General features: G+C 43.8%; 1 protein-coding gene across 3 annotated transcripts in view; it reads right to left on the bottom strand.

Annotated features, from left to right (window-relative positions):
- The window catches only part of DVL1 (dishevelled segment polarity protein 1), a 257,194-nt gene that overhangs the window by 148,651 nt on the left and 82,046 nt on the right, over positions 1-26,497 (bottom strand). For all 3 annotated transcript variants that reach the window (XM_056543323.1, XM_056543325.1, XM_056543326.1), the window contains exons 2-3: positions 12,637-12,706; positions 4,130-4,251 (exon numbers count right to left, since the gene is read on the bottom strand). In XM_056543323.1, the coding sequence (XP_056399298.1) occupies positions 4,130-4,251; positions 12,637-12,706 (192 nt within the window). The remainder of the gene's footprint in view (positions 1-4,129; positions 4,252-12,636; positions 12,707-26,497) is intronic.

Raw genomic sequence — 26,497 nt, 5'->3', positions numbered from 1 at the left:
TTTGGCATATGATTTTTAATGGAGAGTCAATGCATATGGTTTTCAATATGGTTCCGTACGGTTTTCAAATTGAAAACGCATACGGGAACTGTATTGCAAAAACGTGGTGTGAATGCGCCCTAACCCTCAGCAATCAGCTGTAATCTATGCGGGAACCTAGCAAGAAAAGTTCAGTTTTCCTGCAGCGCCCCCACAGGAAAAATAAGTAAATAAGTAAATACATTACATAGCTTCTTTTAAAATATATATGTGCTTTCTATATAATACAGACATGCTTGATCCCCCTGACCAAAAAGGGCACATTAGGGCAGATTTTATAATACTTAGGCTGTGTGAACTGTAGACGAACTAAAAACGTGCTAGATTTATCACAGAAGTTCATGTTTAAAGGGGTATTCCAGGAAAAAACGTTTTTATACATATCAACTGGCTCCAGAAAGTTAAACAGATTTGTAAATTACGTCTATTAAAAAAATCTTAATCCTTTCAGTACGTATGAGCTTCTGAAGTTAAGGTTGTTCTTTTCTGTCTAAATCCTCTCTGTCTCGGGAAACGCCCAGTTTAGAAGAGGTTTGCTATGGGGATTTGCTTCTAAACTGGGCGGTTCCCGAGACACGTGTCATCAGAGAGGATTTAGACAGAAAAGAACAACCTTAACTTCAGAAGCTCATAAGTACTGAAAGGATTAAGATTTTTTAATATAAGTAATTTACAAATCTGTTTAACTTTCTGGAGCCAGTTGATATATATATATAAAAAAAGTTTTTTTCCAGGAATACCCCTTTAAATTTAGACCATTCATTTTGGCACCACAAATTTGGCACAATTTTTGTTGTTTGATGTCACACTCAACCCATGCCCTTTTCTCCCTTATGCCAAAAGTTTCTAAAAAAGCTAAGTTAGAATCCCTAATAGGCTATATAACAGTAGGCTATATAAAAAGACAACACGTTTTATAGGAAAAACTTCCATTGAGCTACTGAGCGAGGAATGACGTTACTATTTAGACGTTACTATTACGTCAATGACAGTGAACACAGCACTACATAGGTCCTATTTTTGGTTCAATGGGGAGATTTATCAAAATCTGTGTAGAGGAAAAGTTGACCAATTGCCCATAGCAACCAATCAGATTGCTTCTTTCCTTTTTCATAAGGCCTCTGAAAACTAAAAGAAACAATCTGATTGGTTGCTATGGGCAACTGGTCAATTTCTCCTCTGCACAGGTTTTGATAAATCTTTTCCATTGTGTACAAATAATTTCACTTCTGATGTACTATGGAAGGTCACGTACAGTAAAAATGATTTCACTTGCAACAGCACATCCTAGTGGTAGACTCTGGAACTGCAAGTGTTTGAGAGTTCCATAACATAATAGGATACAAGATAGTTAGATAGATAGATAGATATGAGATAGATAGATAGATAGATATGAGATAGATAGATAGATAGATATGTGATTGATAGATAGATAGATAGATATGTGATAGATATGAGATAGATAGATATGTGATAGATATGAGATAGATAGATATGAGATAGATAGATATGTGACAGATATGAGATAGATAGATAGATATGAGATAGATAGATAGATAGATATGAGATAGATAGATAGATAGATATGTGATTGATAGATAGATAGATATGTGATAGATATGAGATAGATAGATATGTGATAGATATGAGATAGATAGATATGAGATAGATAGATATGTGACAGATATGAGATAGATAGATAGATATGAGATAGATAGATATGAGATAGATAGATATGTGATAGATATGAGATAGATAGATATGTGATAGATATGAGATAGATAGATATGTGATAGATAGATAGATATGTGATAGATATGAGATAGATAGATAGATATGAGATAGATAGATATGTGATAGATATGAGATAGATAGATATGAGATAGATAGATATGTGATAGATATGAGATAGATAGATAGATATGAGATAGATATGAGATAGATAGATAGATATGAGATAGATAGATATGAGATAGATAGATATGTGATAGATATGAGATAGATAGATATGTGATAGATATATAGATATGTGATAGATATGAGATAGATAGATAGATATGAGATAGATAGATATGTGATAGATATGAGATAGATAGATATGAGATAGATAGATATGTGATAGATATGAGCTAGATAGATAGATATGTGATAGATATGAGATAGATAGATATGAGATAAATAGATAGATAGATATGTGATAGATATGTGATAGATATGAGATGGATATGTGATAGATATGAGATAGATATGTGATAGATATGAGATAGATATGAGATAGATAGATATGAGATAGATAGATATGAGATAGATAGATAGATAGATAGATATGTGATAGATAGATAGATATGTGATAGATGTGAGAAAGATAGATATGAGATAGATAAATAGATATGAGATAGATATGAGATAGATAAATAGATAGATAGATATGAGATAGATAGATAAATAGATATGAGATAGATATGAGATAGATAAATAGATAGATAGATATGAGATAGATAGATATGAGATAGATAGATAGATATGTGATAGATATGAGATAGATATATAGATAGATATGAGATATATAGATAGATATGAGATAGATAGTTATTAGATAAATAATAGATAGATAGATATCAGACTAATAAATAGATAAGCATGCTCTAAATACATTAATATTTATAGATGACATAATATTAATTATTATTAATAATTACATAATCTTATTCATGCATTAGCACATTTGCCCATTAGTCAGACATGGTTACACTATGTTGTGCCAACTATCTACTTTAAGGAAAGCATCCATCTGGACAGCATAGTCTGCACATACGCTGCTGCATAGTAATGTCATGTTGTGTATGATGACGCTGACTCATCAGTTCTTGGATGCAGCCGGCAATGACACATTACTAGAGGAGGAAGAATAGGGCGGAGCACAGAAAACCATTCCAAATACCCAGAAGAACCAAAACAAATAAATCCAAAGGCCAGGGCTCCGACAGCCTTGGGAGTGAGGGTCCATTCATAACATTTTATTGGGTGCACTTATTTATATTTACAGGACAGATGTAGTTTTGCAAAAGATGAAGGTCCACAGGTTGGGAACCACTGACCTTTAAACTGTCTAAAAGTAAAACTGTCTTCGTTGCCCATAGCAACGGCTGGGGTACAGAAGAGTACGGTTTGCCCCTCCCCCAGCCGGACCCGGCACCCGTAAGTCAGAACTGTCAAAAACTATTCCTGTTGCCCATAGCAACCAATGACAACTCACCTTTGAATTTCTCAGAGCAGGTTGCTATGGGCAACGAAGACAGGACCAGCGCTGAAATCCATTTACTTTGATGAGCCGACTGGAGTCAAACGGTGACTCTGGTTGGCTCATTTTTTGACCCGTATGCAGTTTCCTGACCGGACCTAAAACCGTAGTATACTACGGTTTAAGGTCCGGTCACAAAACCGGATACGGGTCAAAAATGAGACGACTGGAGTCAACATTTGAGTCCGGTCAGCTCATTAAAGTAAATGGATTTCAGCGCTGGTCCGGCTGGGGTACGGGAGAGCCCGGTTTGCCCCTCCCCCAGCCGGATCCGGCACCTGTAACGTAAAAATTAGGTGTGAATGCAGCCTTACCTGGGCCATTGCTATTGTACACATTTGCAGTTGTCCATAGCAACCAATGAACTGACTGCTTATTGTATATTTTTTTTGGAGGCTAAGGGTACCTTCACACGCTAGTAACTGGCAGGGGGTTCCCCGCTGCGTGTTATGCTACCATTCATTTGAAAGGGTCCGTAGACAGTCCGCCATAGTGTCAGATTTGTGGACTGTCTGCGGACCCATCCAATTGAATAGTAGCGTAACACACAGCAGGAAACCCCCTGCTAGTTACCAGCCTGTGAACGCACCCTAACATATATGTTTGGTTGAGTGTGCACAATAGTGTTGCTGACTACGTTCTTGCATACAGCACTGTATGTAATTCACTACCTTTTTGCACACAACGCACTGTAATGGAAACAGCGAAACTGAGACAAAAACATAGTGTGAACGCAGCCCAACATTGTTTTCAATCGGAACATTCTCATAAGCGGATGATATTTCTTACTGAAAGGACGGCGGGCGTGAGTCTCCGATTCCAACAGTTCTCTCGATCGGAGGGGGAAGGTCTGTCCGGCTTTCCGTACTTTGAGAGCCTCCATCTGAGTGTGAACTTTCTGCCAAAACCAGCTATGGAAACAAGAACAGAAAAGCAGAATTAGACGGTCTGAATATACTAAGGCCATGTTCACATGGCGAACAAAATGCGAACATAGACTTCTATGGAATTCCGCACTCCCATTCACACTTCTGAATTTTCACTTGCGGAATTCTGCTAGTTTTTGGTGCGGGGCTTAATCGCGGCGAGCGCACTCAGCCGTATTCGGGAACCGTATTTAATGCATGTCTATGAGCCGACCGGAGTGAACCGCAGCCTCTGGTCGGCTGCTTTTTCGGCTGTATGCGGTTTCCTGACCGCAGGCAAAAACGTGGTCGACCACGTTTTTGCCTGCGGTTGGGAAACCGCATACAGCCGAAAAAGCAGCCGACCGGGGGCTGCGGTTCACTCCGGTCGGCTCAAAGACATGCATTAACTACGGTCGGCTGAGTGCGGGCGCCGCAATTAAGCCCCGCCCACTCCCCCTCCCAGCCTAATGACAAACCGTAGTGTGAACCCAGCCTAACATTGATCCGAATTCCGACAGAATCCACAAGTAAAATCCTATGAAATATGACTTTGTATTTCTGCTCCAAATAAGCACCAATTCTGTTTCATATGTGCTTCATTTTAACATGGAGCAGAAAGAAGATTTCGGCTCTGAAATTTGCGCAAGGAAATATTGGTCATGGTTTCCCTCAGTGCACACATACCGTCAGACTACCTACAGCACATGTATTGCTCCTGCAGACGGGGCACCACGGATGTCCAGGCATGTATGGAACTTGTTGCTATAATATAGGATAGTATAGCTGTGAAACTGTTGCCTGTGCACTGTACAGTAGGTTATTTTTGCAGTGATGCTGTTGGCGCTGTATATTGCGGTAACTGTATGTAAAGTGGTGTTTGGCGATGGTTTAGAACTAATACTGCACTGTATGGCACTTCTAACCAGACCCTGTATGGTACAATGGCCCTCATTTACTATTCTAAACCCGACCTCTTTTGTCGGGTTTTTTTGTCGCATCTTTGTCTGCGCCATGTCGCAGACACCGTGCGCCAGTCTGCGACACGATGCAACATTTTTTCCCGACGGACCCGATGTGGATTCTCCCAAACCCGAAAAAGGGGCGTAACCCGACATTTCTGAGCTTTCCCACGTATTTATAAAGGTTTCCAACCCAAATTTGTTGAATTGTTGTGGATTTTTTCCCGACAGCTCAGAGGAGTTGGAAACCAAAACCAACAAAACCCACGTGCGACAAACAGGATGCGACATAATAATAAATACCAGGGGAAAAAAGCAGTCGGGAAAGAAAGCAAGATAGACTTACAACCCGATTTTCTTAGTAAATGAGGGCCAATGTGTATGACAACACACCGCACACAGGGTGCCAATAGAAGGCATAGCGCAGAGCCCCTGCATAGATTACTATGGGGGGGTTTTATCAATTTTGCCTGTTGACAGTTTCTTTTTACCCTTTTTTTTTTTCACTTTTGGTTTTCGTGGACAGGCACCAAATTTATCATTTGGTGCAAGTTGTTAGTAATTTTGGCACAAATGTTGAAATCAGCTGTTCACAGCGCCTTTACACAGAACTTACCGCAACAGAGGACGCGTATTTTACCCTGTAGAGCGGCCATTTCGGGGTCCCTCCTGCAGTATATCAGCAAGCGACGTGAGTTATTTTCTTTTGTGGGGTTTATAGCCGCCATGTGAGATGGATTTTATTTTCAACTTGAGTAGTTATTTTTTTTGTTACTTTAGTGCAGTGGATCTTCAACCTGCGGACCTCCAGATGTTGCAAAACTACAATTCCCAGCATGCCCGGACAGCCGTTGGCTGTCCGGGCATGTTGGGAGTTGTAGTTTTGCTACACCTGGAGGTCCGCAGGTTGGAGACCACTGCTTATCTTTCCTGAACCGGTGTGGCCATGTCCAATGCTGGCTCAATGGAGGGTGAAGGAGACAACTATGTCGCAGGATAGTATTGAGCAGCCCCAGAGGCGTCGCTGCTTTCACAAAAAATAATGTTTAATGTATGTTGAAGCCTTTACATTTTCTGACATTGGTAAGTGTGTTTTCCATGTGCAAAATAAACCCCTAAAGGCGCAAAATTGTGCAAAGATCGATTGGCGCAAATGATGAATTACTGACTAAAGTTAAAATCACACACAGGGCTGTGTGATTTTGAGAAAGTTGTAAAAATGACAGTGGAGAAGATGCGCCAAACTTTGGCGCAAAAAGATACTGCGCCAAAATATTGCGCCAAAGTTGCGTGAAAAAAAAAAAATAAATCCTTTGATAAATACCCCCCTCTATGTACAAAAACAGATGGCAGGCAATGTGGCTGCCATCTAAAGTTCAGATAAACCTGGCTTTACACGTGCTAGTTCCCAGTTGCCATTATGGGCGCGATGATCACATCCCGAAATGCTGCTTTGATATTCATATTAGGCTTGCAAAAACCCGAGGGACACAAGTTGAGATGTGTCCTGCTATTAGAGTTTAGTCTCTGGAGCCCTAAGCTGGTGATACACATAAATAATTGATATATTATATAACCCAAAATTATGCTAAAATGTTATTTTGTGACATGAAGTTTTTTTGCTGTTCAGAAGAGAACCAATGTGTGTGTCTTTGTTTACTAAGCAGACATCATTTTCAATGTTCCCCTCGTTATAATGGATGAAAGGAACAGGAATTGAATCGGGCCTCTAAGAACTGACATAACACTACCCTGCCCCCTTAAAGGGGTATTCTGGCTTTATACATCTTATCCCCTATCCAAGGGACGGGGGATAAGATGTATGATCGGAGGGGTCCCGCCGCTGGCACCCCGCGATCTCGGTGCAGTCCCTGGCATTCTGTGCCTTCACTACACCGGGTGCTGCCTCCGAGGTCAAGACGTGATGTCACAGCCAAGACACTCGTGGCGTCACGCCATGCCCCCTTCATTCATGTCTATGGGAGGGGGCATGACTGCCCTTACGCCCCCTCCCATATACATGAATGGAGGGGGCATGGCGTGACATCACGAGGGTCGTCCCAGCAGCGGGACCCCTGTGATCATACATCTTATCCCGTGTCCTTTGGATAGAGAATAAAATGTATAAAGCCGGAATACCCCTTTAACCCCTAAAGTATTACTAAAAAAACTCATATTTAGCTGCTAACTCCTGACCCATATTTGTATGAATGGGAATGGGACAGTATTGTACCTACCATAGAAGAAGGACATTACTAAGAGGCCTTTAGTAAGAGAGGACCAGGCACTTGACCAGGACCAGGTCTACCTAAAGCAGCCACTGGGGAGAACTAACTGCATACACATTATACGAGCTGTAGAAATCCAGATTCAGCTAGCTCCACCAAGTGGTGGCACCATGCAGTGAGAATTATATCATTTATCAAGTGTGATAAACTGAACTTTCCTATGCGAATATAATGTTAAAATACCTGCCAATGAATTTCGGACTTATTTGATTAAGCTTTAAGAGTAAAGCTCATTTCGAGTTTAGGAAGTTACTATGATGACATACACAGTTTACATTCTAAATAGAGATTAGCAAATTGATGCAGCAAGGATTGAATTAGTTCAGGATTTCTCCAAAATTCGGCAAATCCGAAACTTTTCAGATGAATTTTGGACAAATGTCTCAAAATGGCGGGCACTCCTACTAACTCTACACAGTCGCACATTTCCTGCATTGTCTATCATGTTCTATACTATACTGCTGCCACTACTACTACTAGCCCTACAAAGCCACATGTCTCCTGCCTTTCTGCCACGTTCCATACTGTACTTCTGCTGCTGCTGCCGCTACTACTGGTCCTTTACAGCTGCACGTCTCCTGCCTTGTCCATCATGTTCCATACTGTACTGATACTACTAATACTATTTCTAGCCCTACACAGCCAGACATCTCCTGCCCATGTTCCACATTGTACTACTACTACTACTACTACTACTATTACTAATAGCCCTACACAGCCGCACATCTACAACACTGTCCATCATGTTTCTTACTGTACTACTACTACTACTACTACTAGCCCTACACAGCCGCACATCTATGACACTGTCCATCATGTTCCATACTGTACTACTACTACTACTAGCATTACACAGCCACACATATTCTGACTTATCCATCATGTTCCATACTGTACTGCTACTACTACAATATTGCTACTACTACTACTAGCCTTACACAGCCACACATATTCTGACTTATCCATCATGTTCCATACTGTACTGCTACTACTACAATATTGCTACTACTACTACTAGCCTTACACAGCCACACATATTCTGACTTATCCATCATGTTCCATACTGTACTGCTACTACTACAATATTGCTACTACTACTACTAGCCTTACACAGCCACACATATTCTGACTTATCCATCATGTTCCATACTGTACTACTACTACGGTATTGCTACTACTACTACTACTACTACTAGCCTTACACAGCCGCACATATTCTGACTTGTCCAACATGTTTCATACTGTACTACTATTTCTACAACTACTACTACTACTAGCCCTACACAGCCGCACATCTATGACACTGTCCATCATGTTCCATACTGTACTACTGCTACTACTATTATTACTACTACTACTAGCCCTAAATAGGGGCACATCTACGGCGCTGTCCATTATGTTGCATACTGTACTACTGCTACTATTAACACTATTACTACTACTTCTACTACCACTAGCCCTACACAACTGCCCATCTACGATGCTATCCATCATGTTCCATACTGTACTGCTGTTTCTATTACTACTACCACTATTAGCCCTACACAACTGCACATATTCTGACTTGTCCATCATGTTCTATACTGTACCACTACTACCCCTACACAGCGGCACATCTCCTGCCTTCTGCATCATGTTCCACATTGTACTACTACTTCCACTAGCCGCACACAGCCACATATCTACGGTGCTGTCCATCATGTTCCATACTGTACTGTTGCTACTATTACTACTACCACTAGTCCTACACTGCCGAACATCTTCTGCCTAGTCTTCATCATGTTCCATACTGTACTGCTGCTACTATTACTACTACCACTAGTCCTACACTGCCGAACATCTCCTGCCTAGTCATCATCATGTTCCATACTGTACTGTTGCTACTATTACTACTACCACTAGTCCTACACTGCCGAACATCTTCTGCCTAGTCTTCATCATGTTCCATACTGTACTGCTGCTACTATTACTACTACCACTAGTCCTACACCGCCGAACATCTCCTGCCTAGTCTTCATCATGTTCCATACTGTACTGCTGCTACTATTACTACTACCACTAGTCCTACACCGCCGAACATCTCCTGCCTAGTCATCATCATGTTCCATACTGTACTGCTGCTACTATTACTACTACCACTAGTGCTACACCGCCGAACATCTTCTGCCTAGTCATCATCATGTCCCATACTGTACTGCTGCTACTATTACTACTACCACTAGTCCTACACCGCCGAACATCTCCTGCCTAGTCTTCATCATGTTCCATACTGTACTGCTGCTACTATTACTACTACCACTAGTCCTACACCGCCGAACATCTCCTGCCTAGTCATCATTATGTTTCATACTGTACTGCTGCTACTATTACTACTACCACTAGTCCTACACCGCCGAACATCTCCTGCCTAGTCATCATCATGTTCCATACTGTACTGCTGCTACTATTACTACTACCACTAGTCCTACACCGCCGAACATCTCCTGCCTAGTCTTCATCATGTTCCATATTGTACTGCTGCTACTATTACTACTACCACTAGTCCTACACCGCCGAACATCTCCTGCCTAGTCTTCATCATGTTCCATACTGTACTGCTGCTACTATTACTACTACCACTAGTCCTACACCACCGAACATCTCCTGCCTAGTCTTCATCATGTTCCATTCTGTACTGCTGCTACTATTACTACTACCACTAGTCCTACACCGCCGAACATCTCCTGCCTAGTCATCAGCATGTTCCATACTGTACTGCTGCTACTATTACTACTACCACTAGTCCTACACCGCCGAACATCTCCTGCCTAGTCATCATCATGTTCCATACTGTACTGCTGCTACTATTACTACTACCACTAGTCCTGCACCGCCGAACATCTCCTGCCTAGTCATCATCATGTTCCATACTGTACTGCTGCTACTATTACTACTACCACTAGTCCTACACCGCCGAACATCTCCTGCCTAGTCTTCATCATGTTTCATACTGTACTGCTGCTACTATTACTACTACCACTAGTCCTACACCTCCAAACATCTCCTGCCTAGTCTTCATCATGTTCCATACTGTATTGCTGCTACTATTACTACTACCACTAGTCCTACACCACCGAACATCTCCTGCCTAGTCATCATCATGTTCCATACTGTACTGCTGCTACTATTACTACTACCACTAGTCCTACACCGCCGAACATCTCCTGCCTAGTCATCATCATGTTCCATACTGTACTGCTGCTACTATTACTACTACCACTAGTCCTACACCGCCCAACATCTCCTGCCTAGTCATCATCATGTTCCATACTGTACTGCTGCTACTATTACTACTACCACTAGTCCTACACCGCCGAACATCTCCTGCCTAGTCTTCATCATGTTCCATACTGTACTGCTGCTACTATTACTACTACCACTAGTCCTACACCGCCGAACGTCTCCTGCCTAGTCTTCATCATGTTCCATACTGTACTGCTGCTACTATTACTACTACCACTAGTCCTACACCGCCCAACATCTCCTGCCTAGTCATCATCATGTTCCATACTGTACTGCTGCTACTATTACTACTACCACTAGTCCTACACCGCCGAACATCTCCTGCCTAGTCTTCATCATGTTCCATACTGTACTGCTGCTACTATTACTACTACCACTAGTCCTACACTGCCGAACATCTCCTGCCTAGTCATCATCATGTTCCATACTGTACTGTTGCTACTATTACTACTACCACTAGTCCTACACTGCCGAACATCTCCTGCCTAGTCATCATCATGTTCCATACTGTACTGCTGCTACTACTATTACCACTACCACTAGTCCTACACCGCCGAACATCTCCTGCCTAGTCATCATCATGTTCCATACTGTAATGCTGCTACTATTACTACTACCACTAGTCCTACACCGCCGAACATCTCCTGCCTAGTCTTCATCATGTTCCATACTGTACTGCTGCTACTATTACTACTACCACTAGTCCTACACCGCCGAACGTCTCCTGCCTAGTCATCATCATGTTCCATACTGTACTGCTGCTACTACTATTACCACTACCACTAGTCCTACACCGCCGAACATCTCCTGCCTAGTCATCATCATGTTCCATACTGTACTGCTGCTACTATTACTACTACCACTAGTCCTACACCGCCGAACATCTCCTGCCTAGTCATCATCATGTTCCATACTGTACTGCTGCTACTATTACTACTACCACTAGTCCTACACCGCCGAACATCTCCTGCCTAGTCTTCATCATGTTCCATACTGTACTGCTGCTACTATTACTACTACCACTAGTCCTACACCGCCGAACATCTCCTGCCTAGTCATCATCATGTTCCATACTGTACTGCTGCTACTATTACTACTACCACTAGTCCTACACCGCCCAACATCTCCTGCCTAGTCTTCATCATGTTCCATACTGTACTGCTGCTACTATTACTACTACCACTAGTCCTACACCGCCCAACATCTCCTGCCTAGTCATCATCATGTTCCATACTGTACTGCTGCTACTATTACTACTACCACTAGTCCTACACCGCCGAACATCTCCTGCCTAGTCTTCATCATGTTCCATACTGTACTGCTGCTACTATTACTACTACCACTAGTCCTACACCGCCGAACATCTCCTGCCTAGTCATCATCATGTTCCATACTGTATTGCTGCTACTATTACTACTACCACTAGTCCTACACCGCCGAACATCTCCTGCCTAGTCATCAGCATGTTCCATACTGTACTGCTGCTACTATTACTACTACCACTAGTCCTACACCGCCGAACATCTCCTGCCTAGTCTTCATCATGTTCCATACTGTACTGCTGCTACTATTACTACTACCACTAGTCCTGCACCGCCGAACATCTCCTGCCTAGTCTTCATCATGTTCCATACTGCTTGCACTCCACCCTGCACACGATATACAAATAAAATGTGAAACCTAGAAAACTTTTCAGGGCAATTGGGGCACTTTCTATTCAGGCTAAATTTATATGGATCAAATAGAATTTAACCAATGACCTGGAACAAATTTTGGGAAACTCGCTCATTTCCAATTCCAAATATTACATCATTATAAATTGGAACGATATCTCATTATTATTTTAAGGGGAAACTTACCCAGGACACCACTCTTCCATTAAAACACGGGAGCTTAGTGTTGTCATCCGAAATCTCTTCTTTGACCACTCTGAAAGATTAAACGTGACAGAAGTGTCAGAAGCTGAACGTTTCATCGTCTCATGTGCCAGCTGCCTGTCATTCCTATCTGACCTCTAGAACTATATTGTCATATTGTGGCCATGTTCACACGCTCGTCCTCTGTAATCCATGACAATTAGCTCAGTCAGTCGGCTGTCATCTCCGCTGCTTCGAGAGCCCATTGACTATACTCCGTAATTGCTTGTTTACTGTGACTCAGCTCAGTGTATTTCTGTATATTATGTCACTACAATAGCTGAAAACTGCTACAATATTCCATAGTATCTCAGAAGAAAACCTATGCATGCAGCAAAAAGGATGGGCCAATCATGGCATTTGTCTTAGAGCAGTGGTTCTTAACCTGGGTTCGATCGAACTCCAGGGGTTCGGTGAGTCAGTCTCGCAGGTTCGGCGGAGGTCAAGACACACACCTGACTCCAGGCCCATCGCAACAGGACAGGCAAACCAAGCAATTGCTTGGGGCCCCGAGCTGGCCCGGGGCCCCAAGCAGAGCCGGTGTTTGCCCGTCCTGTAGTGACTGGGCAATTCCCCCCATCACTATTTACTCCCTGCGGCCCCGCGTTATGTTTATAAACGCAGTGGCAGCCGGGAGATAGCGCACGCCGGGACATCACTGACGTCCCGTGCGTGCGCCCATAGAAACGAAGGCGCCGAGGACAGGAGGAATAGAGAAGGAGGAAGTGACCAGCAGCACGTCATCTTCGGTGCTCCGACCACCGGTCCCTACTGCTATAGCCGGAGCTGAAGTGGGCAGTACACAGGCATACAGCCTCCAGCCATACACTGTAGGGGGAACACTGCCTGCCTAGTGTGGGGGAACACTGCCTGCCTAATGTGGGGGAATACTGCCTGCCTAATGTGGGGGAACACTGCCTGCCTAATGTGGGGGAACACTGGCAACCTAATGTGGGGGAACACTGCCTGCCTAATGTGGGGGAACACTGCCTGCCTAATGTGGGGGAACACTGCCTGCCTAATGTGGGGTAATACTGCCTGTGCCTAATGTGTGGGGGAACACTGCCTGCACCTAATGTGTGGTGGAACACTGTCTGCCTTATGAGGGGGAATACTGCCTGCGCCTAATGTGTGTGAGAACACTACCAGCCCCTAATGTGTGGGGGAACACTGCCTGCGCCTAATGTGCCTTAATGGTTTTGTTCATTTTGTGCACCTATGTATAAATATATACTTATATATACCTCCTATGTTTTGAATTTGAAAAAAATCATATTTTATTTTTCCAATTTTAAAGGGTTCGGTGAATGAGCATTTGAAACTGGTGGGGTTCAGTACCTCTAGCAAGGTTAAGGACCACTGTCTTAGGCTATGTTCACACTACGGAATTCTCGCTTAATTCCACGAGCAGAGTTCCGCGGTGTGAACTTAACATCAGTGTGAATGGGTCTCCGCGAGACCCGTTCACACTGCGGAAATTCCGCCGCTGAAATTGTTCCGCGCAAAGAAAGAACATGTTCATTCTTTGCGCGGATTCCGCGAGCACTGCATTGGAATTGCACTGGAATTCAGCGAGTGGAGATTCCGAAGTGTGAACGGGGCCTTAGAGGGATTCTGTATAGTTTAATACTTTATAAATCTGCTTAAGGGTTCGTTCACACGTACGCAGATTTGATGCACAGGATTTTCTGCTGCAGATTTCAATATAAACTAAGTGACTGAGCGCAGCTTCTAATCGGCAGTTACAAATCATGTGCATCAAATCTGCGCAGGATCCTGTATGTGTGAACGTACCCTAAGGGTACGCTCAGACGAACGAATTTTCGCAGCGTATTTAGCTGCGGATCCGCCGCTGAAGGACCTCAATTTGATGGCTTTCCATGTGCCTGCTCGGAGCTGCAATACGCCGCTACGTACAGATACACTGAAGCGATGTGCGAGTCGCCGCGCATGTGCGGTGTACTCGCACACATCGCGGCCGCTCCCCCTGCTAAATGAGCTAGGCCGAGAGCTGCCGCGATGTGCGAGTATACTGCGCATGCACGTGGCGACTCGCACATCGCAGTGTGTCTGCTTGTAGCGGCGTATTGCCGCTCTGAGCAGGCACATGTAAAGCCAGCATATAGAGGTCCTTCAGCAGCGGGTGCCACGTACATATCCGTTCTATAAATCATGTACATAAACAATATCCAAACACCATTCCATCTTCCAAATATCAGATGTAGGCAAACAAATGATCTCTAGACCAGTGGTCTCCAACCTGCGGACCTCCAGATGTTGCAAAACTACAACCCCCAGCATGCCCGGACAGCCGTTGGCTGTCCGGGCATGCTGGGAGTTGTAGTTTTGCAACATCTGGAGGTCCGCAGGTTGGAGACCTCTGCCCTAGACCATTCTTAGACCCTTCTTTTTGTTGATCAGTGAGTCTGGTCCTCACTCATCACATACCGATGACTGGCTGTCCTAGCATGCTTGAAGTTGTAGCTTTGCAACATCTGGAGGCACCCTGATTGGGAAACACTGCTACAGACCCTTCTTTTTGTTGATCAGTGGGGGCCTTTTGGGTCTGATCCTCACTGATCACATACCGATGACCAATATCGTGATCCCTCAACTTACAATGACCTCAGGTTACAATATTTTTTAACATACTTATCTGGACCATCGTAACTTGAAACCAGACTCAACATACAATGCTACGGACAGTCCAGATCTGTGAAATGTGTCAATGGCTGAAAGAACACCTGTATCACTGAAGTGCATGCACTGACTGGTGTCTGGAAGCGCCTCCTACAGTGCAGGGAAGTACTACATATTCTGTACTGCTCTTTACCTGTGCCAGGGTTAGCTGCTCCTTTGGACACCAGACTCAGTGGCCTAGCTAGGGAGGTGCTGGGGCCCAGAGAGGGAAGCAATCCTACAATGGTGTCACCCCATCCACTCTTCACTGCCTCCATACAGCAGTGTTTCCCAAGCAGTGTGCATCCAGCTGTTGCAAAACTACAACTCCCAGCATGCCCAGACAGCCAAAGGCTGTCTGGGCATGCTGGGAGTTGTAGTTTTGCAATGTCTGTAAGCACCTGCTTGGGAAACACTGCCATACACTGTGCGATCTCGGCCTCCTGCTAAGCTCCTCCCCCTGCTGGTCATGTGATCACAGACTCAAGGCCTGCTGGGGTCAGAGGAAAGAGCAGAGTGCAGGAGAACAGTGGATGATGGCATGGCTGGTAACACTATACATACTGTGCCCTGATCACTGCAATCCCTCCCCCCCTGTACTATGTATATTATCCCTGTACTGTGACATCACTGTGTATTATCCCTGTACTTTGACATCACTGTGTGTTATCCCTGTACTGTGACATCACTGTGTATATTATCCCTGTACTGTGACATCACTGTGTGTATTACCCCTGTACTGTGACTTCACTGTGTATTATCCCTGTACTGTGACTTCACTGTGTATTATCCCTGTACTGTGACATCACTGTGTATTTTATCCCTGTACTGTGACATCACTGTGTATTATCCCTGTACTGTGACATCACTGTGTATATTATCCCTGTACTGTGACATCACTGTGTGTATTATCCCTGTACTGTGACATCACTGTGTGTATTATCCCTGTACTGTGACATCACTGTGTGTATTATCCCTGTACTGTGACATCACTGTGTGTATTATCCCTGTACTGTGACATCACTGTGTGTATTATCCCTGTACTGTGACATCACTGTGTGTATTATCCCTGTACTGTGACATCACTGTGTGTATTATCCCTGTACTGTGACATCACTGTGTGTATTATCCCTGTACTGTGAGTGACATCACTGTGTGTATTATCCCTGTACTGTGACATCACTGTGTGTATTATCCCTGTACTGTGACATCACTGTGTATTATTCCTGTACTGTGACATCACTGTGTGTATTATTCCTGTACTGTAACATCACTGTGTGTATTATCCCTGTACTGTGACATCACTGTGTATTATCCCTGTACTGTGACATCACTGTGTATTATCCCTGTACTGTGACATCACTGTGTGTTATCCCTGTACTGTGACATCACTGTGTATATTATCCCTGTACTGTGACATCACTGTGTATATTATCCCTGTACTGTGACATCACTGTGTGTATTATCCCTGTACTGTGACATCACTGTGTATTATCCCTGTACTGTGACATCACTGTGTGTTATCCCTGTACTGTGACATCACTGTGTATATTATCCCTGTACTGTGACATCACTGTGTGTATTATCCCTGTACTGTGACATCACTGTGTATTATCCCTGTACTGTGACATCACTGTGTATATTATCCCTGTACTGTGACATCACTGTGTGTATTATCCCTGTACTGTGACATCACTGTGTATTATCCCTGTACTGTGACATCACTGTGTGTATTATCCCTGTATTGTGACATCACTGTGTGTGTTATCCCTGTACTGTGACATCACTGGGTGTACATCACTGTGTGTATTATCCCTGTATTGTGACATCATTGGGTGTTTTATCGCTGTACTGTGACTTCACTGGGCATTGTTATATTTTATATGTGGGGGCATTATTACTATATGTAAGGGGCACAGAGTGTTTTGCATTTCAGAGGTATGGTATATTATAAGGAATTTCTGGGGTGGTATGTTGCAGGATTGTATTCAGAAGGTGCACTGTATGTCAAGGTTATATTCAGAGGTGCAGTGTGTAATAGTATTATATTCAGAGAGCACAGTGTGTGTGTGTGTGTGGGGGGGGGGTATTATATTCAGAGAGTGCAGTGTGTGGTAGTATTATGTACAGAGGATACAATGTGTGGCAATATTATATTCAGAGGGTATATCATATGGTAGTATTATATACAGAGGATACATTGTGTGGCAGTATTATACTCAGAGGGTACAGTGTGTGGCAGAATTATATTCAGAGGGTAGTGTGTGGTAGTATTATATTCAGAGGGTACAGTGTGTGGTAGTATTATATTCAGAGGGTACAGTGTGTGGTAGTATTATATTCTGAGGGTACAGTGTGTGATAGTATTAGATTCAGAGGGCGCAGTGTGTGGTAGTATTATATTCAGCGGGTACAGTGTGTGGTTGTATTATATTCAGTGGGTACAGTGTGTGGTAGTATTATATTCAGAGGGTACAGTGTGTGGTTGTATTATATTCAGAGGGTACAGTGTGTGGTAGTATTATATTCAGAGGGTACAGTGTGTGGTAGTATTATATACAGTGCTTACAGTGTGGCATTTTTATATTCAGAGGATACAGTGTCTGACAGTATTATATTAATTACTGTTTTCATATAGAGGATCAGAATGCACTGACAAAGTGAGGTGCCAACCGGAGCGTCAAGTTCTGCAGAGTCTGAGAGAAGATTTCACTGTAACAAGTCATGGCGGTATGTACCAGCTGAATTAGGTAAGGAAAGACTATAGAGAAGACGTCACCTGTAATCACTGATATAATTGTGTATTCGCCTCACTATAGAGAAGACGTCACCTGTAGTCACCGATATTGTGTATTCTCCTCACTATAGAGAAGACGTCACCTGTAGTCACTGATATCATTGTGTATTCTCCTCACTATAGAGAAGACGTAGTCACTGATATCATCGTGTATTCTCCTCACTATAGAGAAAACGTCACCTATAATCACTGATATCATTGTGTATTCTCCTCACTATAGAGAAGATGTCACCTGTAGTCACTGAAAGATATTATTGTGTATTCTCCTCACTATAGAGAAGACGTCACCTGTAATCATTTATATAATTGTGTATTCTCCTCACTATAGAGAAGACGTCACCTGTAGTCACTGATATCATTGTGTATCCTCCTCACTATAGAGAAGAAGTCACCTGTAGCCACTGATATCATTGTGTATTCCCCTCACTATAGAAAATACATCACCTGTAATCACTGATATTGTGTATTCTCCTCACTCTAGAGAAGACGTCACCTGTAGTCACTGATATCATTGTGTATTCTCCTCCCTATAGAGAAGACGTCACCTATAATCACTGATATCATTGTGTATTCTCCTGACTTTAGAGAAGACGTCATCTATAATCACTGATATTATTGTGTATTCTCCTCACTATAGAGAAGACATCACCTGTAGTCACTGATATCATTGTGTATTCTCCTCACTATAGAGAAGACTTCACCTGTAATCACTGATATCATTGTGTATTCTCCTCACTATAGAGATGTCACCTGTAGTCACTCATATCATTGTGTATTCTCCTCACTATAGAGAAGACGTCACCTGTAGTCACTCATATCATTGTGTATTCTCCTCACTATAAAGAAGACATCACCTGTAGTCACTGATAGATATTATTGTGTATTCTCCTCACTATAGAGAAGACGTCACCTGTAGTCACTGATATCATTGTGTATTCTCCTCACTATAGAGAAGACGTCACCTGTAATCACTGATACCATTGTGTATTCTCCTCACTATAGAGAAGACGTCACCTGTAGTCACTGATATCATTGTGTATTCTCCTCACTATAGAGAAGACGTCACCTGTAGTCACTGATATCATTGTGTATTCTCCTCACTATAGAGAAGACGTCACCTGTAGTCACTGATAGATATTATTGTGTATTCTCCTCACTATGTCCCATCACAGCTGGAGTCACTTGTAAGTTCTGCGGTTATGATGCATGAAACAACAACTCCAAGCATAACCTTACCACCACTTAGGTCATACTGGGAGCTGTAGTTTTACATGGTAAAAACATCTTTAGCATTTTCCCATTACGTGGCTATTTGCTTATTTGATTATTATACTGGAAATAATTTTCCACAACGAGCTACACCACTGGCGTCCATCACAACAGGCTATAAAATTACTTTGGGAGGGTTGTATAGTGCAGTGGTTCTCAACCTTGTTTTCCTGAGTTTCCCTTGACAGCCAATTCCCCAAAAAATATACCCCCATATTAGAGACATTTTGTAATGATTATAGTATGATTCATATACTTTACTTTCCTCTATAACAGGCCCCTTTTTTAAATCAACTGGTGCCGGAAATGATCCACAGGAAGTTCTTTTCTTTTTTAATTTCCTTTCTGTCTCACCACAGTGCTCTCTGCTGACACCTCTGCCCATTTTAGGAACTGTCCAGAGCAGGATAGGTTTTCTATGGGGATTTGCTCCTACTCTGGACAATTCCTAAAATGGACAGAGGTGTAAGCAGAGAGCACTGTGGTCAGGCAGAAAGGAAATTCAAAAAGAAAAGAACTTCCTGTGGATCATAACAGCAGCTGATAAATACTGGAAGGATTACGTTTTTTGATTGAGTTTACAAATCTGTTTAACTTTCTGGACCATTTGTAGGAACTGTCCAGAGTAGGAGCAAATCCCCATAGAAAACCTATCCTGCTCTGGACAGTTCCTGACACGGACAGAGGTGTCAGCAGAGAGCACTGTGGTCAGGCAGAAAGGAAATTAAAAAAGAAAAGAACTTCTTGTGGATCATAAGAGCAGCGGATAAGTACTGGAAGGATTAAGATTTTTAAATAGAAGTCATTTACAAATCTGTTTAACTTTTTGGCACAAGCTGATAAAAAAAAAAAAAAAAATGTTTTCCAGTGGAGTACCCCTTTAAGATTTCTCCCATACAAAACTCCACAGAACCAGCCAAACAAACATTTTCGGCTCCTTTCTGCAGTACAATACCCCACTATTTACAAACTCCCCATGTTTATTGTCACACACAGTAATTGTACCTGCTTTGCGTCCCCATAAAGTTGTTGGGCCCCCTCTGTGCCCCCAAATATAGCTGTAGGCCCCCAAACTGCCCTATATATAGTTGTAGGCCACCATACTGTCCTATATATAGTTGTAGGCCACCATACTGTCCCGCTTTGTTGCTCCACTGCTCCTCTGTTCTGGGGACCTATTGTTCTGGCTCATAGCAGTAGGTCCCCGGTCTGCAGGGGCAGCGGAGCAACAAAGCTGATGGTAGTTACTGCCCACAGCAGCCCAGTGCCCGCGCTTCCCCTTTGCTGTCCTCCTGCTCCGCTCCTTGGTGCAGAGACGTCAGCCGACCATTTCTTTCAAAGTGGTCCAGACCAGTAACCAGAGGCTGTGGCTGCCATTACTGACTTTTTTTCCAAGTACCCCTTGGAGAACTGCTAAGTACCCCTGAGGATACTTGTACCTCAGGTTTAGAACCACTGGTATAGGGTGACACAATTTTTTACCAGACCGGATGACGCCAACCCTAGCAATACCACTGACCAGGCGAGGGCGGCTCCATTTTACTTTTTTACATTTTTACATAGACAGTGATTACAGCTCCCAGCAGATCTTTCTTACCTTTATATGTACGGATTTGCTTTATCTATATTAGTTATCTATTTATTTTTCTTTAATCCTCACTTTTTCCTATTTTTAAATGACATTTTGGGACTTCAGAACCAATTACCAGGTTTCCACAGAGTTAAGGGCTCAACATACAATGGTTTCAACATACAATGGTCGTCCTGGAATCAATTAATATTTTAACCTGTATTATGTTATTTCCATTTTTATTGCAAATGCTAAATCATAGGCTTGTAAATGCTTTTGACTTGATAAAGGGAGGAATCCCGAAAGCTTGTCTTTACAAAATACTGTTAGTCCAATAAAAAAAAGGTATTACAAGATTCTCCAATGTCCTAAGATTTGGCATTTGCATGACTGGACTAATACGGCTACTCCAAACTACTATACATTTTTTATTGCAGAATACTGCAGATTATACTACATTAATACTACTGATGTATAACGGTTTACTTTATTTTATATATGATCCGACACTTGGGATTATACTCAATTGTTAGTGTTTTGTTCCATTGGGGTCTCACTAGACCTCCATCTGCCATGTCTGCCATGCCCACCGATGATCGTACCAAAACATGTGGAAGTTCAGCTTCCTGTTTACTGTGTATAGTAGAACATGGTCAGAAACATCCCATGTTCTCTCTCTGCCGTCATAGCTGCCTTACCCTATATACCGTATTTTTCGCCGTATAAGACGCACTTTTTCTTCCCCGAAACTGGGGGGAAAAAGTCGGTGCGTCTTATACGGCGAATACACCCCTATCGCGGCGGTCCCTGCGGCCATCAACGGCCGGGACCCGCAGCTAATACAGGACATCACCGATCGCGGTGATGCCCTGTATTAACCCTTCAGATGCGGCGATCAAAGCTGACCGCCGCGTCTGAAGGGAAAGTGACACTAACCCGGCTGTTCAGTCGGGCTGTTCGGGACCACCGCGATTTCACCGCGGTGGTCCCGAACAGCCCGACTGAATAGCCGGGTTAGTGCTTACAGGACACCGGGAGGGACCTTACCTGCCTCCTCGGTGTCTTCTCCGTTCAGGGATCCCCTGTATGGCCGGCGCTCTCCTTCCTCGTCATCACGTTGTCGCGTACGTGCGTCGGCGTGCGTAATGACGTGATGGCGGCGACGGAGAGCGAGGATACCCGGCCGGCAGCAGAGACGTTTCGGAGCGACGGGGACACGGCGACAGCGATGGAGCGACATCAATGCAGTGGTGACGGGTCCGGAGCGGCGGAGACACGTGAGTATTACCTCCTATGCAGTGGTCTTCAATCTGCGGACCTCCAGATGTTACAAAACTACAACTCCCAGCATGCCCGGACAGCCGTTGGCTGTCCGGGCATGCTGGGAGTTTTAGTTTTGCAACATCTGGAGGTCCGCAGGTTGAAGACCACTATTGGGTTCAAAATCTTTATTTTTTTAGATTTTGCATCTATAAATTTGGTGCGTCTTATACGCCGGTGCGTCCTATAGGGCGAAAAATACGGTAAGTGACTGCACCAAGCAGCCTGTAACCTCCATGTCTGTGTAAAAAGGTACGCCGTATATTTCGGGCCTCTGTCCATACAGGCTGGAATGGATATCGCTTTCCAAAATTTTCCTCTAGCTGCTGATCATGTTTGACAGGATCTCAGTTTTCTGGGACCCTGAGGGGAAAAGAAGACTCTGCTTCACTGAGCTCAACACGGCATTTTCGGATTCGAGCTGCCATGGACATGGATCTGACAGCCCGGGCTCCATTGTAAGCATGAATGTTTGGCCAGAAGTATGTGTTCTTCAATAGGAAGAAAAAGAACGGCCAGACAACTCTGGCGCTGCTTATTTTAAGAAAAAATATTAGAATTGGACAAGATGATATCCAATCTGTCGGATTCCAGTTTGGGATTGTCAGGGGACATATATTGCTATGAAATAGAGCCCTGCATGGGAACTAGGAATCTGCGGGTTCTGTGGGACCCAATAAAAAACCTTCGGGTGATAATGAGGTTGTTGCAGGTGGCAGTGGGGGGGTCACATAACATACAGTGGGTCCTGCAAAGTCCCGTGCAGTGCCGCAAACCTCTGATATGCCACAAGGGGTGATGAAGTGGCACAAGGGGTGACGAAATGATACGGGGGTACGGAAAGGGCAATGGGGTAATGAAAGGGCACGGGGGTTGATGAAAGGGCACGTGGGGTACTATTTATAGTATCTATACTATCTTTCAGTATCTGTACTATTTATAAAAGCTGTGGCAAAATGTTTGTGGGAGCGGACCTATTAGAAGACACACCTTGTGGAAGCGGGTGGTAATGGGCGGAGCTGAGCCGTGCAGGAGAGAAGAAATGATGGCTAAAGGACCTGTGTGATGCTGTGGAGGGGGCGGGCTGAGCTGAGCTGGAGTGGAGGTCACATGTCACCCCAGTAGTAAGGTAATGTCATAAGGAGGGGGTTTGTTACAGTGTGTCACCCCAGTAGTAAGGTAATGACATGAGGAGGAGGTTTGTTACAGTGTGTCACCCCAGTAATAAGGTGATTACATGAGGGGGAGGTTTGTTACAGTGTGTCACCCCAGTAGTAAGGTGATTACATGAGGAGGAGTTTTGTTACAGTGTGTCACCCCAGTAGTAAGGTAATGACATGAGGAGGAGGTTTGTTACAGTGTGTCACCCCAGTAATAAGGTGATTACATGAGGAGGAGGTTTGTTACAGTGTGTCACCCCAGTAGTAAGGTAATTACATGAGGAGGAGGTTCGTTACAGTGTCTCACCCCAGTAGTAAGGTACATGAGGAAGAGGTATGTTACAGGGTGTCACCCCAGTAGTAAGGTAATGACATGAGGAGGAGGTTTGTTACAGTGTGTCACCCCAGTAGTAAGGTAATGACATGAGGAGGTTTGTTACAGTATGTCACCCAGAAGTAAGGTAATTATATAAGGAGGAGGAGGTTTGCTACATTGTGTCAACCAAGTAGTAAGGTGATTACATACGGAGGAAGATTGTTACAGTGTGTCACCCCAGTAGTAAGATTACATGAGGAGGAGGTTTGTTACAGTGTGTCACCCCAGTAGTAAGGTGGGCATGTCAAAGGGCGGAGACAATGGGCGGGGTCAAGGGAGCGCCAAAATTAGCTTTTGCCTAGGGTGGCAAATATCCTAGCACCAGCCCAGCATGGCTGGTAAAATCTTTAGCAGACATAAGCCTGCTGACATCCATTGAAAAAGATGGTTTAAGTGTATTTTACAGATAATGCTCGGCTGAAATAGCCAAAATGATCAAATGTCAATGGCAGATCAAAAGACATATAGAACTTGAGGCCAGACTTTAAGTGACATAGGTCCCAATTGGTTAAGGGCACGACTCCTTACCACCCATTATAGCCATGAAACACTTGGTGTGGGTTAGTAAATTGCATTTGAGGTAGCCTGGTAGGGTAGTTGGGGTGTTGCTGTAGTATATGAGGGGCTAATTTAACCCTTGTCACTTGTGATGCCAGGGTGAGGGTTAAAACTCTGTAGTGATGCTGGGCCTATTGCCACCCTTCCCAAGAGCGATAGGTGAGTGTAAAATAAATGGATTGTCCACAGCAGTGCTGAACTTAAAACTTGCAGGAATCTTTACTGAAGATTTTCTGTACATGCAGTAACGGTAACAGTCCAGATAACAGGGTCTATATAGACAGCACAGCAGTGACTGACAGATGCTTAGGACCGGAAAGTTCTCTTAAGATTAGGAGGATTGTATTTGCATAGCATAGATCCGCTGGATTTAGGGGTTGGATTAGGTCGAGAGATCTTGGGGAGATAGCGGGGAATTGTAAGAACTATCCGTCTCTAGCGCAGGTCTAGGCCGCAAGGCTTTGGCCTAGTAATTGTCTTGAAAGCTGTGGAGGTCCTACCTCGTCCAGAGTCAGCAACCCAAGAGAGCGACAAAATGGCGCGGCTGGGGCAGGGGCAGGGGCTGGCCGTTTTGGATTGATCCAATCAGCTGTCACTCACCGTTACAATGGATTGTGGGTGATCACCTGACTAGAAACACCAAAGGTCCTTTAGCAAACCATAGAGCTCTGTGAACCGGGTCATATGACCCGCAGGTCCTGCGACGCTAAAACAAGTAAGTAACACCATATACATATATTTATATAGATAATATTCATAAATATCAAGTTACTAAGGGGTGACTAGGGGTTAATTTAGGAAGCGAACCCAGACAGTCCTAGGGACTCTAACTTTGGGGACGAATAACTAAGGCACAGTATGAAATACGGTGCAAAGACACCACACATTTAAGGAGCACTTATAACTTATCCTTTTGCTTTAAGGCCCCATACACATTAGAAATGTGTAGGCCTAATTTTGATGGGACCGGTGTGTGAACTATCTGATGTGTATCTGGGCCTCTAAACTACTCCCTGACAGATAATGTTGGAGAGAAAGATTGGGCAGGATGGATTTTAACTGCCCAATCTTTTGGTTCCTGGGGAGATTTTGAGAACACATGAAAACTCATCCAAGCATTCATGTGTATAGGCAGATGGGGAGGCTGACAGCTATTGAAGGTGTATGGCCACATTAACCGACTGAGGGCCCCCTTTGGCCATGTGGTGACAGGCACTGCCCTAATGCCTAAACAGTCAAATTATGCCTGATAGACTTAAAGGGGTACTCCGCTGCTCAGCGTTTGGAACAAACTGTTCCGAACACTGGAGCCAGCATCGGAAGCTTGTGACATCATAGCCCCACCCCCTCAATGCCAGTCTATGAGAGGGGGTGTTTTACAGCTCGGGGCATGACATCATGAGGGAAGGGCTATGACTTCACGAGCTCCCGGCGCCGGCTCCAGCGTTCGGAACAGTTTGTTCCAAACGCTGAGCAGCGGAGTACCACCTTTAACTCAGAAAACAGACTCTTTTTAAAGGGGTATTCCAGGAAAAAACTTTTTTTTATATATCAACTGGCTCCAAAAAGTTAAACAGATTTGTAAATTACTTCAATTAAAAAATCTTAATCCTTTCAGTACTTATGAGCTTCTGAAGTTAAAGGGGTACTCCGGCGCTTAGACATCTAAGCGTCATGTCCCCTCCCATAGGCTTGCATTGAGGGGGCAGAGTGTGACATCACACGGGGCGGAGCCTTGATGTCACAACCCTCCGGCCCCGTGATCGATAGTAATCAGACCCGGAGCGAACACGCTCCGGGGACTGATTTTATCGGAGTGCGGCGTGCAAGATCACGGGGGTCCCAAGCGGCGGGACCCCCGCGATCAGGCATCTTATCCCCTATCCTTTGGATAGGGGATAAGATGTCTAAGCGCCGGAGTACCCCTTTAAAGGGGTACTCCGGTGAAAACCTTTTTTCTTTTAAATCAACTGGTGCCAGAAAGTTAAACATATTTTGTAAATTACTTCTAATAAAAAATCTTAATCCTACCAGTACTTATTAGCTGCTGAATGCTACAGAGGAAATTCCTTTCT

Source organism: Hyla sarda, chromosome 10 (assembly GCF_029499605.1).
Source record: "Hyla sarda isolate aHylSar1 chromosome 10, aHylSar1.hap1, whole genome shotgun sequence".
Classification (NCBI taxonomy): Eukaryota; Metazoa; Chordata; class Amphibia; order Anura; family Hylidae; genus Hyla; species Hyla sarda.
This window is presented reverse-complemented; position numbering and strand designations above follow the sequence as displayed.